Source organism: Carassius gibelio, chromosome A6 (assembly GCF_023724105.1).
Source record: "Carassius gibelio isolate Cgi1373 ecotype wild population from Czech Republic chromosome A6, carGib1.2-hapl.c, whole genome shotgun sequence".
In the NCBI taxonomy this organism is placed as follows: Eukaryota; Metazoa; Chordata; class Actinopteri; order Cypriniformes; family Cyprinidae; genus Carassius; species Carassius gibelio.
In genome coordinates, this window is record NC_068376.1 from 19566176 (window position 1) to 19581891 (window position 15716).

Below are 15716 nucleotides of genomic sequence, written 5' to 3' on the forward strand. Positions count from 1 at the left end.
TGAGGCTTGCTCATGACCTTTCATCATTCTGTCTATTTGCTTGTCTGTCTGTCTGTCTTTCTAAGACATGATTAGATGACTGGATGATCTCTATTCATGCTGAGCTATCTGCAACCCATTAACCTGTGTGTATGTATATATATTTAAATATATTTATTTATTTATTTATAATATTTTTTTCTCTCTGTATGAATAAATAAATACAATAAAGCACATTTATTTACATTTTTTTTATAATATTTATATATAATATTTTTTTCTCTCTGTATGAATAAATAAACAAAAAAAAAACTTTTATTTACAATTTTTTTGTTTACTCATGTGGGATCCATTAAATAGCTATGATCTAAATAAAATTTTTGTTTACTTTTCTAGATTAATTCTTTCTTTTTCAATGAAAAAACAGCATAAACAAAAGGATTTCCCAAAGGATGGATAAGTGCATATCTGTTTGGCTGTTTCGTTTTACTACACTCTTTAACACATAATTTTTATTTTATTTAAAATCGTATTCTAATTAAAATAATGATTTGATAGATATTGATTTAAAATAGTAACTGAAATGATTGTACACTGGATATCTTTTATTTACATTATGTAAATCTCATTCACACTAAAATAAGTGGAACCTATTCGTGCTCAGCCTGACAGCCTCTATTAACCAAAACGGTGTGCATTTACTCCTTTATCACAAATAAAAACAATGCCAAGAATAACTGTAAAGCTGTTATTTTATTTATAAATAAAAACAATGCCAAGAATAACTGTAAAGCTGTTATTTAAATACTGCAATATGCTTTTTGCCTGGAACATTTGAATTGGAATTTGATATTTCTATTATACATATTATACAGGAAAATGTACAGTATAAAAATCTTCACCAAAAGAAAAATAATAAGTACATGTAGAGAATTGAAGAATAAGAAATTCATTGAGAAAACAAAAGAAGGGAGTCAAAATAGGGTTAATCCACTGAACATATGCTGAGGCTAAGAGCCCCACACACATGCCTGGCTGGGAAACTCATGATTATTGATAGTGGGAGCAATTTGGCAACATTCTCAGCAGCAGAGCATAAACAGCCCCCAGCAGCAGTTCTGTAGAGTTCCAGAATGTGCTTTGCACACACAAAACAGAGCCTGTCCATTTAGGAGATGACGAAAAGAGTCTGTTTTCTTTCTGTCTTCTCTCTTCTTCAGTCAAACACACAGTGGTGTATTTAATGCACAATTGCACAACATTTGTGCAGAAATCTGCGTCTTAAAAACTTGAACTTGAAGTGATGTTAAGGTGCCACGGATGGCCTCTGCCATTGACACTTCACAAAGACCTGCTCCCCTTAGATAATGCTTCTATGTCCGAAAAGCCATGGCACTGTCACACCACACGTTTTCACACAGTGAAAAATACATCGCAGAGCAAAGAGGAGGCTGAAAATGTGCCAACAGACAAGACAGAGCAGGTCACTTTTGGTATAAACAAAGTCTCATCATTTCTTAGAAATGTAAACAATAGATTCCATTTTGTGGCTCTTTAATGTGTCTTGACGGATCACTGCAGTGCCTTAGTTCAAAATGCAAGTGAACCAACAATCTCTTCCTCTCTACTAGCAGTAGAACAAAATAAACATGAATGAATCATCAGAATGTATCTTGTTTCAACCACGGAAAGACATCAATACACACTGTTTTTCAAGTTAATAGTGTTAGCATGAAGCACAGATCACACAAAAGTCACTTTCAAACTTAGCAACTTTATGTTGGTCAACATCTTGAACACAAGAAAAATCTGTGCGAGGAACTTTTTTGCCCTCTGATTCTGCAGATTCCTAGATTTTGTCCATGATATTTTGCAGACCAGCAGTGAATGCAAATTTATGAACCCCTTTTATTTATATGTTGGTGTGCTATGTATATTTTAAAATAATTTTCTATAAGATTGTAGTAAACTTGTACAGTACTCAGATCAAGACTGCAGTTTGTAGAATTGTGCTGTTCAAATTATACAGTGCATTTTTTTGGCAGTGATTTTGCTGTTACTTAATTTGCTTAATTGCTTTAGTGAATTAGGTGCGAAAGCAAGCCAGACAGTGCATGGAAATAAACACTGCTGTCAGTGGACACAGTTTATTTTGAGTCATTCACCCCTCAGTGTATTCTTGCTGTATTCTCACTGTTGTCTCATCGGCTTATGGACTTACAGTATGGTGAAATATGTAATATATGTAATATGCCATAGAATGGCTTCACCTCTATTAAAGGGGTGGAAAGGGGGATGTTGGAGATGCTTTGCTCTCTCACTTTTTGGGAGAAAATCAATACCCCTACCTTAATGTGCCTCCTATGCCCATGGTGGCCCAGATTGGATTCTAATCCTAGCCCTTTTGTCTTCCCTGTCTTGACTCTTAAATGTTTTGGCAAATGTGTTTGTATAATTCATTGTATTTGCATTGTATAGCACAATGCATTTAGCATTTTATAGCACATTCTTTTGTATCATGCAGAGCAGTGGAATATTTTTTATTTTTCCCATAAATCATAAACAACCCACATTTCTGTGTAACTGCTTTCCTGCCTGCCTCTTTTCCATGCCAATTACTTATGACTAAATCTATGCGAGATACTCCTAACAGGGCCACACAGTTTTATTGCTGTGGTCTCTCTTTCTCTTTCTCAGATGTTTCCATTAATCTGTATTCTGGTCTGGTCCAGACATAGCAGTTTGAACACAAACAGCCTGAGGTTCTTATCAGTCTTCCTCACACTGCTCTCTTCCCCAGAAAACCCGTTCAAACCTCTCTTTATCACACGCTCAGCTCTCCACTCCTCCCTCAGCTCCAGCCATTCCCACAAGCACACTTTTTCCCTTCTTGCTTGCTCCCCTCCCCTTTATTTGAGATGTTTCCTAAAAATTAAACACATTTTAGCTGACTTTCTCTATCTATCTAAATCCATTTCACCAGAAGTAATGTCTCTCTCCTCTCTCAGTAGCTCTTTTAGTCTCGGAGTTGTTCATGGTTATCGCAGTTTTATATTTTTCTGCCTGTTTGTGTGTGTTTGTGTGTGTGTGTGTGTGTGTGTGTGTGTGTGTGTGTGTGTTTGTTATTCTGTGTTAGTTATGTGAGTTCCTTTCTTTTCTCCTTCTCCTTGAGGGTCTTCAGATTATCGCTCTCCTTTAATGGGACATCCCATCTAACAAAAATATGTTCTAAGAATGTTTTGCTTCAAGTTATGAAAATGTTATAATGTGAATATTAAAGTTTATAATTGTATCATTTTGCAAACATTATGGGAACATCACTTTTGAATATTCTCTGATCTATCTGAAACAAGTACTAACATTAAGAAACCATTAGACTAACGTCTAACTAAATTGTTTCAAAAATGATGTAGCTAAATAAAATTTTTGTGCTAAAAGTCATACGTTTATTGATAACTCTTTCACTGCGATTAATGGAATTTTTCATCATTTATGAGACAACGCTTCCCCTTCATTGATGGCATTTTCTTGATTCCCATGTTTTCACGGTTATGTGGAATGAAGCCATTACACATCTTCTGAAAGAGTACTTAGTCTCTGGATCAAAACACAGTGAAGAAGCATGAAACAACTGATCGCGTATGTAAGCAGATGCATATGTAAAATAATGCAATCATAATACATTAAACGGCATATAAATCACAAGTACCTAACGTTACCAAGTGAAATGTAGAGTGCTGAAGGACTGCGCAAGCTTCGGGTTTGTTGAGGGAAGTGATCTACTTCTTCTATGTTTTGATCATCTTTTTGAATCTGATCTAGACATTTTTTTTTTTTTTTTATGAAACTTGTTCAAATTTGTTGATAAAGAATGTATGATGCTAGGATTCTTGTTTTTTTTTTAAAGCATATGTTCGTTTTTTTAAGCATAGGTCTGTTTTTTTTTGTTTTGTTTTCATGCAATAAAATATTCTCAGGGGCATGACATTTTTGTAAAAATGTTGGCGGTGGCTGGCAGCTTTAAAAAAAATAACTCTGAACACACGTTCTATTAATATTACTGTAAGACATTAATGTTTGTTTATAAATTTGCGTGAACGTTCCTTGTTAGCTAAGATTCCACCTTTTCTGCAATCTTATGGCTTCACCCTTGTGTCACCTAGAATTTGCAAGCAGTGTGTCTCCTTTATATTACACATTTTTTGTATGAAATATTTTAAAACATTGAAACTTTATGCTATAAAACTAATATGATTTTTTTTTTTTTTTTTTTAGATAAAAGATAATTTTATTTCCTTCCAATCCTACTATAGTAGTTCCAGTCTCAGTAAATAGAAACACATTTGATGGCATTTTTGACGTGGAAACATATGATCTGTTTCATTCATTCACAGTTTGATCACCCTTACTCCACCCAGGGGTTTGAGGTTTAGAGCAGATGATGATGATGCCATATAATTTGCAATATAATCTACAATGATGCTCACATACCTTACTTCACTTCAACATCAGTTCCTCTTTGAGAGAGCCACATGGAACAGATGCCAGTGTGCAGTGAAGCCTTAAGGAGGGAGCAGAATTTGATACAGGATTGTGGTTAAAGCCAGCGGAGGGCTTTCACTGCCCAGTGTGTTGTCACTGTAGTTTATACATTTTTCATTCATTGTCATTTAATCATTTTGGTTACTTGATTTATCTAAATAATTTTAAGTATGTATTGATTATACCACTATCCACTATATTGTGGTAGATTACAATTTGGGTAAGAAATCAAATATACTTCTGACCAGTAACCAATAATTAGAATTCTATAGTATTTTTCTTTATATATAATATATATATATATATATATATATATATATATATATATATATATATATATATATATATATATATATATATATATATATATACATGTTATTAAGAGTCCCCCAAGTATACGTATTGAAAAGCTTCTTCGCTGTTGCAATTGTTAGAGCAGTTTACATAGTGTTTACTGAAATTTTATTTTTACCGGGGAACATGTACAGTCTACTTCAATTTTCTTTGCAAGAGGCTGCTCTTTCTGTAAGAGAAAAATGTTTGTCTTGGCTTAGATCACTATCCGTTGTTGCTTACTGTTGCATTTTATTAATATTATTTATTAATATTATTATTTGCACCAGTGTTGATTTTGCCTTCATTTTACAGTATGTCTCTGATTTCACTGGTTTACACTGGATATTGTTAAATTATTATTTTTTTATTTTCATAATTTTTTTTGCAGAACTAAATACATTGATATAGCAGCTATTATGCAGTGTTAATGGGATAGTTCACCCAAAAAGGACAGTTCTGACTTTTTTTTTTTTTTTTTTTTTCTTTCATAACAGATAATACTAAAATAGCAAACCGTCATGAAGAAAAACAAAAATTAAACACTGAAAAAGCCTGCAGAGAATGTGATCATAAATTCTGCCTGACTAAAAATAGTAAGTCTAGAGTATTTTGCAGACATAACTCAGTGAATGAAGAGCCTCTGGGCGGTCCTTGGGCATGCCGTCTGGCTAAAACTGTTAACACTATACATGGAAAAATATGCTGTAAAAAGTGCAAATATGTGGCTCTGACATATGTTAGGGCCAATGCGATATCCTGCACCTTGAAATAATAGATAGAGCCATAAGTTTCTCAAGTGTGTGTACACAGCCCTGCGCTGTGTAAAGTTGTCGGCTTTTATGGCTGATAAAGATGGCTGTGTTTTGCCGTGGTGTATTTATGTGACCCATTTTATGAAAATTATTGATACAGATTGCTTATATGCTCACTCTCACTCTCCTTTAGACCCACAGCTGTGTGTGTTAACACACGTTTCCCTCTAATTCAGCCAAGAGACAGTCAAATGAACAGCAGGAGTAAAGATTCAGACTTTCAAACTGCTTAAAAGATCAGCCCAAACTCACAATACCAAATAAATGCCAAAGATGCACACCACCAAATGGCCTCAGTAGATCTAAAATCTTTTTTTTTTCAGCATGCATATAGTAGCATCAATATGAGTTCGTCTGTCTGTATTTGTATCAGAGAGAGTGAAAATACATGGGTGAGTGTTTTGTATGCATGTTTGAATGCTCGCATTTATTGTGTCTACAAGACTACTGTGGACTGAAGTAGGTAGAGCACTTTATGGCTACAGGATGCATTTCACTGGCAGTGTACACTAGATATGCTGAGCATTCAACACCTCCACCTCTCTTCAAGTCTGCTTTTAATCTAGGCTCTGATACTGGCCGATGACTTTTTCTTGACCCAGGTGAAATATGGTCATGGCAGGGCCATCTCAATTCCCTGATTAGAAAGACCTCTCAAGCACATTGCAGTGTTGAATAGCTTCCTCCTTAAGGGGCCACTTGAATTTGTTTGGCTTCAAATGAAAAAAGCCAAAAGGAATACTCCATAGCAAGATCTGTGACGAGAATACAAGCCAGATTATTTGTAGGAACATCTCAAGCACGTATACAAAGAAATACCATGGTTTTTTAGACATCTTCAATGGTAACATCACTGCATTTGGACACGTGCTATTGACTTGATTGTGCAATGTAAAACATAAAAGTGGAAATGGACATATTATTAATTTTTTATGTCCTTTTAGTGTAATAATGTCTTTTCTGTTTTTTTGTTTTCTGTTTTTATTTTTCACATACACATACTAAACTCAAGGCTAACAGAAATACCATCATCATGGGGCAGCGAAACAATAGTCCTTTTTTTCCATAAAAAAAATAAAATAAAATAAAAAATGCATGTTAAAATGTGTAGATATCAAAAAGTATAATTCAGTAATAATAGCTATAACAATATTTTGACAGCATTAGATGTTTCTTTCTGGTGCTTACAGGAATAGTTCAATGAGCAAGAAAAGTAAAAATGAAAAAAGGAAAGTGGTTCATATGAGTTTTTTATTTTATTTATTTTTTATAGGTCATATTCATGATATTGTGTGACAGGCCAAAATTAAACTTAAAGGGTTATTCACCCAAAAATGATTAGGTAGAAAGGGGTTTAAAAAGGTGTGAAGGTGAGTAATTGATGGTAATCTTTTTATTTTTGGGTGAACTATTCCTTTAACTGTTGAAATTCTTTACATCTTGTGAACTTCATTGTTGCAACTGGATCATTGGGTTGCACTTTATTTTAAGTTGTCCCTGTTACAGTGTAATTATATTAATTAACTACATGTACTATATGGTTGGTGTTAAGATTAGGGTTTGGCGAAGGGTTACTTGCATGAAGGGTTACTTGCAATTATGCATAATTAATTCTTATTATAATAGTAAGTACAGTACATGTAACGTGTAACACCTTAAGGACACCTTAAAATTAAGTGTTACCAATCATTGTTTCTGCAAGTTGAAGCCAAGAACCAAATCCGTCGTATAATGATTCAATCAACGTTTTTGAGACCCAAAACATCTGACTCAAATAAATGTTTCATTCAAGTACTGGACTTTGCTATTTGTCTCTTGAACTCTCGTGAACATGCCAAAGAGAACTAGGTCAGATGTCATAATTTTGCAGTCAATAACAGCTTAAATTTCAGTCTGCTTTCACACAAAATCACATGGCTTCAAAAGAACTGGAAGATAACACATAATTCATAGAAACTACTCTTATGTATTTTTTCTGTAAATGTTTGTCATAGTGGAGCCCCAGGCTTCAATAAATTTAGTTACACTGAAAATAGCGGCTAGCGTATTTTTGTTAAGCCTTGAATGTTAATATAGCACGCACGACGCACCTCACAATCGAGCAGCTGCACTGGCTGAGGCGCAGGTGTTGTGAGAAGATAAGTTGTGCTGAAGTTCATTAGCTGCGTTTACATGGACCCTTCTAATCTGATCGTAATAGGACTAAAAGCACAATCAGAATAAAAATGTCACATGTAAACACGTCAATCGGATTGAATCGGCTCGATCCGACTAAAATTTAGATCGGATTGTAAGGGTGGGTTTATCCCTTTTGTAATCCGAGCGAGAGAACATGTAAACACTTAATCGGATTGAAAACCAAAACGGGAAAGTACTGTGCATGTGCAGTCACATAGAAATAGCATAATGACGCATGCCGCACAGAACGAGGTGTCCTTCCTGGTGAATAAAGTGTCATAAACAAGTGTCCTGTCATTATAAATCTCCCCTTTCACTCATTGATGTCAAGTTGAACACGATCACGTCCCACCAGTCCTCGTTTAAGACTTTCATCAACAGACGACTAATTTTGAGTGCGGGAAGGGGCACTTTTACTACTTTTTTTTTTTTTGCTAAAGTAAAGTTAAGCAGCTCAACAGTTCATGTGCTGGTCGTTGCCTAATTAGGACCCGAAGTAGATAAATATAATGTGTGCTTTTTAAAACAGCAGTGGGAAACTCTGTATATTCATGCAGTGTGCACATGTCAAAAGAGTAAATCCAATCAGAAGCTTGTGACATGTAAACGCACGCATAAACCCGATCACTTTATTTACTGTTCATGTAAACACTACGTTCGGATTCGCCAATCAGAATGAATTCATTCCGATGGAAGCAAAAAGTGTCCATGTAAACGCACCTACTTGGCTAACCTCCACCCAGTACTAATGATTACACTGCTCCCCCATCAAATCTGACATGAAAAACAGTGTTATTACAAAGTTATTGAGGGAGAAAAAGTTATTGAAGAGGAGAGAGTGTAGGGAAAAAATTACACAAGAGGAAAAGGCTGAGAAAGTATGAGACCTCCCCTGCATGGGTCATTTCATCTGAGGAACTGGACGTCTTCAGTTCAATTCTCAGATGGTCTGTGTCAAAAGGAGGGCATGGAGAATTACTGCAGCAGTGGACTGAACATTCAAAAGAGTATGAGGACTGTTTTCTCACTTTCTGACTCCTCTTTGCTGCTTTTTCTTATGCATTATTCTTTTCCTCCAGGACCAATATCTCACTGTAGCCAAATAAATTGTCCAGCATCTATGCGTTGTAAAACTCATTTCCTTAATCAGTATTATATTAATAGAAATATAATTCACTTTTATTTTCTTTGTCTTGTTTTCCAGTAAAATATCTGAACATCTCTAACAAGATTACTATTAATTTCTTATTTTATTTTGCAGAGAATAGGTTTTGAATTTTGATTATTTTTTATATCCTGTTGGCAAATTAAAAACTTTACATACATTAAGTGAGTCTTGTGCTTGAAAAAATGCTTTCAGTAGAACACATTGATACTGCACTTAATTCAATAAATTCTTTGAAAATTATTATTACCTTTCTTATTTCTGATTAATCAAATTATTCTTGTTTAAAGGGGGGGTGAAATGCTCGTTTTCACTCAATATCCTGTTAATCTTGAGTACCTATAGAGTAGTACTGCATCCTTCATAACTCCAAAAAGTATTTAGTTTTATTATATTCATAAGAGAAAGATAGTCTGTACCGATTTTTCCCCGGAAAAACACGAGCGCCTGGAGGCGTGACGTGTGGGCGGAGCTAAAGAATCACGAGCGCCAGTTGCGTTGAGAGCGTTTGGAAGCTGTGACAGCTGTGAAGGCTGAAACTGTACGAGAGCAGCAGCAGCAACGACTCGCTCCGAGCGGGGCTCGAAATAGCATTTCACCCCCCCTTTAAAGAACGTTTAGATATTTTACTAGAAGACAAACCTTTTTTATTTTTAAATGAAAATAAAGTTAAACATTTAACAGATTACAGGAGTAATTACATTTTAAAACATATTAGAATAGAAAATAGTAATTTCAAATGTTACAAATATTTCACAATATTTTTTATATTTTATTTTTTTTATCAAATAAATGCAGTCTTGGTGAACAAAATACTTTGAAAATATAAAAAAAATATAAAAAAAAACCCAACTTTGGAATGGTATTTTTTTTCAGTGTATTTTTGTCATTTCTCTCTCTCTCTCTTTACCGTAGCATTCAAATCCATCCCCCCCCTTTTCCCCTCTTGCGTTATCAGGTTGAAGTTCAAAGAAAGGAAGGGAGGGTTGCATGTTTTTGGTAGACTGGAGGGGAGCAGCATTCACAGCACATGAGAGGTAAGCGGAATTCCTTTCCTCCCCCTTCTCTCTCTATCACTCTGGGGCTGTCTGTGTTTCTCCCTTTCCCTATCTGTCTTCCTCTCCTTCCCTTTTTCTGTCCCTCTATCGTTTTCCATCTATCGCGATGATGCACACACTCTCATACGCCTGGGAGCCATGTAGCACGTTAGTTCAGGTGAGAATCTCAGCTTGTCATCGCCCTCTATGTCTTTTTTTCTGTATGTATATGCATCCGTGCCATACATGTCTGCTTGTACTGTGTCCCTGGGTTTTTATATGGCTCTGTTGCTGCTTTTACTGCAGTGCAGGAATAACTGTTGGGCTCCTTTTTCCTCTTAGGCACATAGCCAACTCATCTCCTCTCCATTATTTGTTTGTGTATGAATGTGTGCATTAGACCTTGCTTAATGTAATTCTTTGAGAACATAGTGATGAGAGCTTTCTGACGCATTGAAGTAGGGCTGTTTTTTTCTTTTCTTTTCTGGAGCCTCCTGGAAGACGAAGAAAAAACAGCATCTAATGTTATGATATGTTTGTGTCTGCATATGTGTGTTTTGAGAGTGATTGCAAAAACAGGAGAGCCACTAGGTGTTTAATATTTGTATAAAATGTATGTAGATTAGCTTGGCTCCCACCATGTGTTTGACTCTCACAGCTGAGAACTTGTTTGGCATTTGTAAATGATTATCAATATGGGGCATCGGTTTGATCTCTGTTGGAATCCGGCCGTCTGTATGTGTCTGCTGTCGTGGATCCCGTGGGATGTGAATGATCCATAAAGACAGAGCTAGCACCTGGCTGTCACTTGCTGGAGCTCGATACCCCCCTCCTCTCTGTCACCACCAGCCACTCTCTGTCATCTCCCTGTATCCATCCATCCCTTCCCCCTTCACTTCAGTGTTCTCTGTGTGCACCTCTGTGAAAACCCCTCCGAAATACATTGGGTTTCTGAATGGTTAGACATTTTCTGTCTCTGTTTCTTCCTCTCAGCTTGCTTGCTTTTGATGTACAAATGAGAATCTCGGACTGGTCTGATTGTAGCATTACAAACAGGGTATGACTGAATAATTTATAGACATTTGCCTCACGTCCTTAATGAAAGCTCTCTTTCTCTCGCACATTCTTTTCCTGTTATTTGCTTTCACTCATTCACCTAACCAAACGCTGTTAAAGTTGAGGGATAAATTAAGGCCATTTTTTTCTGTCCTTTGAAACTGAAAGTAAATCATTTAAATGTGTGCATCTTCATCAATATACTTTTTTTTTTTAAAAATAGTGAGGTTAACAAGATAATTACTACAAATAATAATATATTATAAAATAATATATACTATCAAAAATAAAATGATAACATGATATCTTATTTTTATAACCCCCCCAAAAGATAGTACATATACAGTATTGTTCAAAATAATAGCAGTACAATGTGACTAACCAGAATAATCAAGGTTTTTAGTATATTTTTTATTGCTACGTGGCAAACAAGTTACCAGTAGGTTCAGTAGATTGTCAGAAAACAAACAAGACCCAGCATTCATGATATGCACGCTCTTAAGGCTGTGCAATTGGGCAATTAGTTGAAAGGGGTGTGTTCAAAAAAATAGCAGTGTCTACCTTTGACTGTACAAACTCAAAACTATTTTGTACAAACATTTTTTTTCTGGGATTTAGCAATCCTGTGAATCACTAAACTAATATTTAGTTGTATGACCACAGTTTTTTAAAACTGCTTGACATCTGTGTGGCATGGAGTCAACAAACTTGTGGCACCTCTCAGCTGTTATTCCACTCCATGATTCTTTAACAACATTCCACAATTCATTCACATTTCTTGGTTTTGCTTCAGAAACAGCATTTTTGATATCACCCCACAAGTTCTCAATTGGATTAAGGTCTGGAGATTGGGCTGGCCACTCCATAACATTAATTTTGTTGGTTTGGAACCAAGACTTTGCCCGTTTACTAGTGTGTTTTGGGTCATTGTCTTGTTGAAACAACCATTTCAAGGGCATGTCCTCTTCAGCATAGGGCAACATGACCTCTTCAAGTATTTTAACATATGCAAACTGATCCATGATCCCTGGTATGCGATAAATAGGCCCAACACCATAGTAGGAGAAACATGCCCATATCATGATGCTTGCACCTCCATGCTTCACTGTCTTCACTGTGTACTGTGGCTTGAATTCAGAGTTTGGGGGTCGTCTCACAAACTGCCTGTGGCCCTTGGACCCAAAAAGAACAATTTTACTCTCATCAGTCCACAAAATGTTCCTCCATTTCTCTTTAGGCCAGTTGATGTGTTCTTTGGCAAATTGTAACCTCTTCTGCACCTGCCTTTTTTTTAACAGAGGGACTTTGCGGGGGATTCTTGAAAATAGATTAGCTTCACACAGACGTCTTCTAACTGTCACAGTACTTACAGGTAACTCCAGACTGTCTTTGATCATCCTGGAGGTGATCATTGGCTGAGCCTTTGCCATTCTGGTTATTCTTCTATCCATTTTGATGGTTGTCTTCCGTTTTCTTCCACGTCTCTCTGGTTTTGCTCTCCATTTTAAGGCATTGGAGATCATTTTAGCTGAACAGCCTATCATTTTTTGCACCTCTTTATAGGTTTTCCCCTCTCTAATCAACTTTTTAATCAAAGTACGCTGTTCTTCTGAACAATGTCTTGAACGACCCATTTTCCTCAGCTTTCAAATGCATGTTCAACAAGTGTTGGCTTCATCCTTAAATAGGGGCCACCTGATTCACACCTGTTTCTTCACAAAATTGATGACCTCAGTGATTGAATGCCACACTGCTATTTTTTTGAACACATCCCTTTCAAATAATTCAACTAATTGCCCAATTGCACAGCCTTAAGAGCGTGCATATCATGAATGCTGGGTCTCATTTGTTTTCTTAGAATCTACTGAACCTACTGGTAACTTGTTTGCCACGTAGCAATAAAAAAATATGCGAAAAACCTTGATTATTCTGGTTAGTCACATTGTACTGCTATTATTTTGAACAATACTGTAAATATAAGTAAAATAATTTATAATATAATATCAAATAAAATAATATAAATGATTTTGAATGATATAAATGAAATTCTTACATTGTCTTATTTTTGTAATAATAAAAAAAATATATTATTATATATTATTATTATATAAATTATATTATATTATATTATATTATATTATATTATATTATATTATATTATATTATATTATATTATATTATACATAGTTAGTAAGGTAGTTGTTAAGTTAAAGTATGGTATGGTATATTAAGGGATCTAAAATATGGTCATGCAGAATAAGGTATTAATATGTGTTTTAAGTACTAATAAACAGCCAATATTGTAATAGTGTGCATGCTAATAAGCAACTGGTTCTTAGGGAGAATTGTTCCCTAAACTAAAGCGTTAATAATACAATACTATACAATATAATATGCCAAATTTGCTTTGGATAAATGTGTCTGCCTAATGCGTAAATGTAAAATAATATAAAAATTTAACTTTATATTAATGATTGAAAAACAACAAATTCAAAATTAAAACATTTGATCATACCACCTGACTTGAACATATATTATGGATATTTTCCTAGGTTTTCCAGCAGTTGAGATAAATTAGAAAACAATAATTAGCATATCAGGAAATTCATTGTTAATTGATTGACTTCCATAATTAAAATATGAACATCTGTTTCCATATGTATGAGAGTGTCTATGCCGCTAATTATTGGTAAGTTTATATTGAATAGGACAGTAATACAGACACTTTTCCTCACTGGTGGTCTAACCTTCCTTCCAGTGCTGTTCTCTCCAGGCTTCCTCTTATCTCAGCAGGACAGATGTTGTGTGTTCTCAGCCTCCTCCAGATGTATAGAGCTTTGCATAGCACTTTGTGTAGATCTAGAACCTTCAATCATGAGGGGAAGTGCAGCAAGCTTTTGCTTCCTGTCAGACAGCCCACTCGCTATCTGTTTATTGTCATTAGATGGGAGCAGTAAAGCTTGGAACAGAGACGAGCTGCTAAGAAAGAGAAGTGTGGGAGATGATCGTGACTATTAGAGAGGAAATCAGAGCACATTTTTGGCATAATCATAAATGATTGCTAGTGTAATATTGATTTTATACAACAGTTCAGTAAAAAAGAAGTTAATATCGAGTGACTTACAATTTAGTATTTCTAGTTGCTGCTCGAAAATAGTTCCAAATTGGGTCAAAGTAGAATCATCTGCAGTGCATCTCAGAATAAACACTCCCCAGTGGTGTTTATTTGCTGAATGAATCAACATTCTGAACAAATCATTGATTTGTTGATTCACTGACTTTCAATGACAGTACCTGGATACCAAATTGCTACATGTGGTTCGAAACATACATTGCAACCATTAAAAAAAGTATGTTATATATAGGATGAATATGGGTAATGAAATTCAGACATACTACATTTGCTATGTCATGTGACCTACCAGTGTCAGTTGTGTTGCTTCACTGGTATTCACAATTCCTCTCCAGTGGCTTCATGGGATTGTAAAGTGTCGATTTAATGCGAACTGACGAATCTCTGCGGAAGTACTATAGCAACTTTTCTCATACTTTCATCTTCTGATTACTATGATTTCAGACTTACTACTCTTTTGGCGTACTGTTTTTCACTTTCTGTTAAGTATGAAAATAGACATTCGAATGCAGTAAGTTACTTGTCGCCACCTACTGGAGTATCCTGTAGCTTGACCGTCTGTGGTGAATGCACAAACAAAACCAGCAAAAAGTCTAAGTGTTGTTAGCATCATTCAACCAAAAAGTTAATCAAAGTCAATCAAATTAAAATACTAATTGTAGAAAACAACTTCATTTATATAGCACTTTATACAATACAGATTTTGTCAAAGCAGCTTTACAGTGCTAAACAGGATAAGTTTGTCAATAATGCAAGAGGACAATATACACATTGATTCAGTGATGTCAATGACAATTATATTAAAGTAAAAGATATGTCTTAACTTAGACTTAACCTGCATGCACATGACAAGTAGAAAGAAATATCGTGGACACAAATTAAGTATTAGTTCCCATGACTTGTTAATTCATAACCACATTTTAAAAAAAATACATTCTCATATTTATATTGGCTAATTTGTAATAAATTGTTCACTCATTTTAATTTAGTTTAACAAGGAAATGTAATAGTAAATGGTAGTGATTTAACTGAAATGAAGGAAAAAATTAATAATTTGTAGGAATACATTTTCAATTGGTGACCACTATATCTTTTTCCTCCAGCATGTCATGTGGGGCTCTGCTATCCGCTTTCAGATGCTCATGTGTATATTTGCCCACATGCTTTGTGAAGATAGCTAGTGTCTCGCATGCAGCTGTGCCTAAAATGATCAAAGGAACATCTTGGTTAAAATACCTGTCCTGGCAAGGAATAAACGTAAAAGCAGTTGGTTAGCTCTTAAATTCCTTAAGTTTTCTTATGTTTTTGTGATAATATATTGAATCTGTGAATTGGGTGAGTGTGTGTGCATTCTCAGACCTGAAATCTCAGGGTTATGGCGAGGATCACAAATAACAGGCATGTGGAATATTGACAGTCTTTCCCTGCTTGTCCAGCTGGCATGCCTTGAGAATGCCCACAGATGTTGTTTTGTTGGA

General features: G+C 35.2%; 1 protein-coding gene across 6 annotated transcripts in view; it reads left to right on the forward strand.

Annotated features, from left to right (window-relative positions):
- Positions 1–15716, forward strand: part of LOC128015635 (KN motif and ankyrin repeat domain-containing protein 4-like) — a 54873-nt gene that overhangs the window by 15711 nt on the left and 23446 nt on the right. For 4 of the 6 annotated variants that reach the window (XM_052599660.1, XM_052599665.1, XM_052599666.1 and 1 more), the window contains exon 2: positions 9971–10049. The exons of 1 other annotated variant lie outside the window; for it this stretch is intronic. In XM_052599660.1, the coding sequence (XP_052455620.1) occupies positions 10003–10049 (47 nt within the window). In that variant the 5' untranslated portion in view covers positions 9971–10002. Of the gene's footprint in view, positions 1–9970; positions 10050–10090; positions 10228–15716 lie in introns of those variants that run through there. One more of the 6 variants, XM_052599663.1, reaches the window with a different exon arrangement.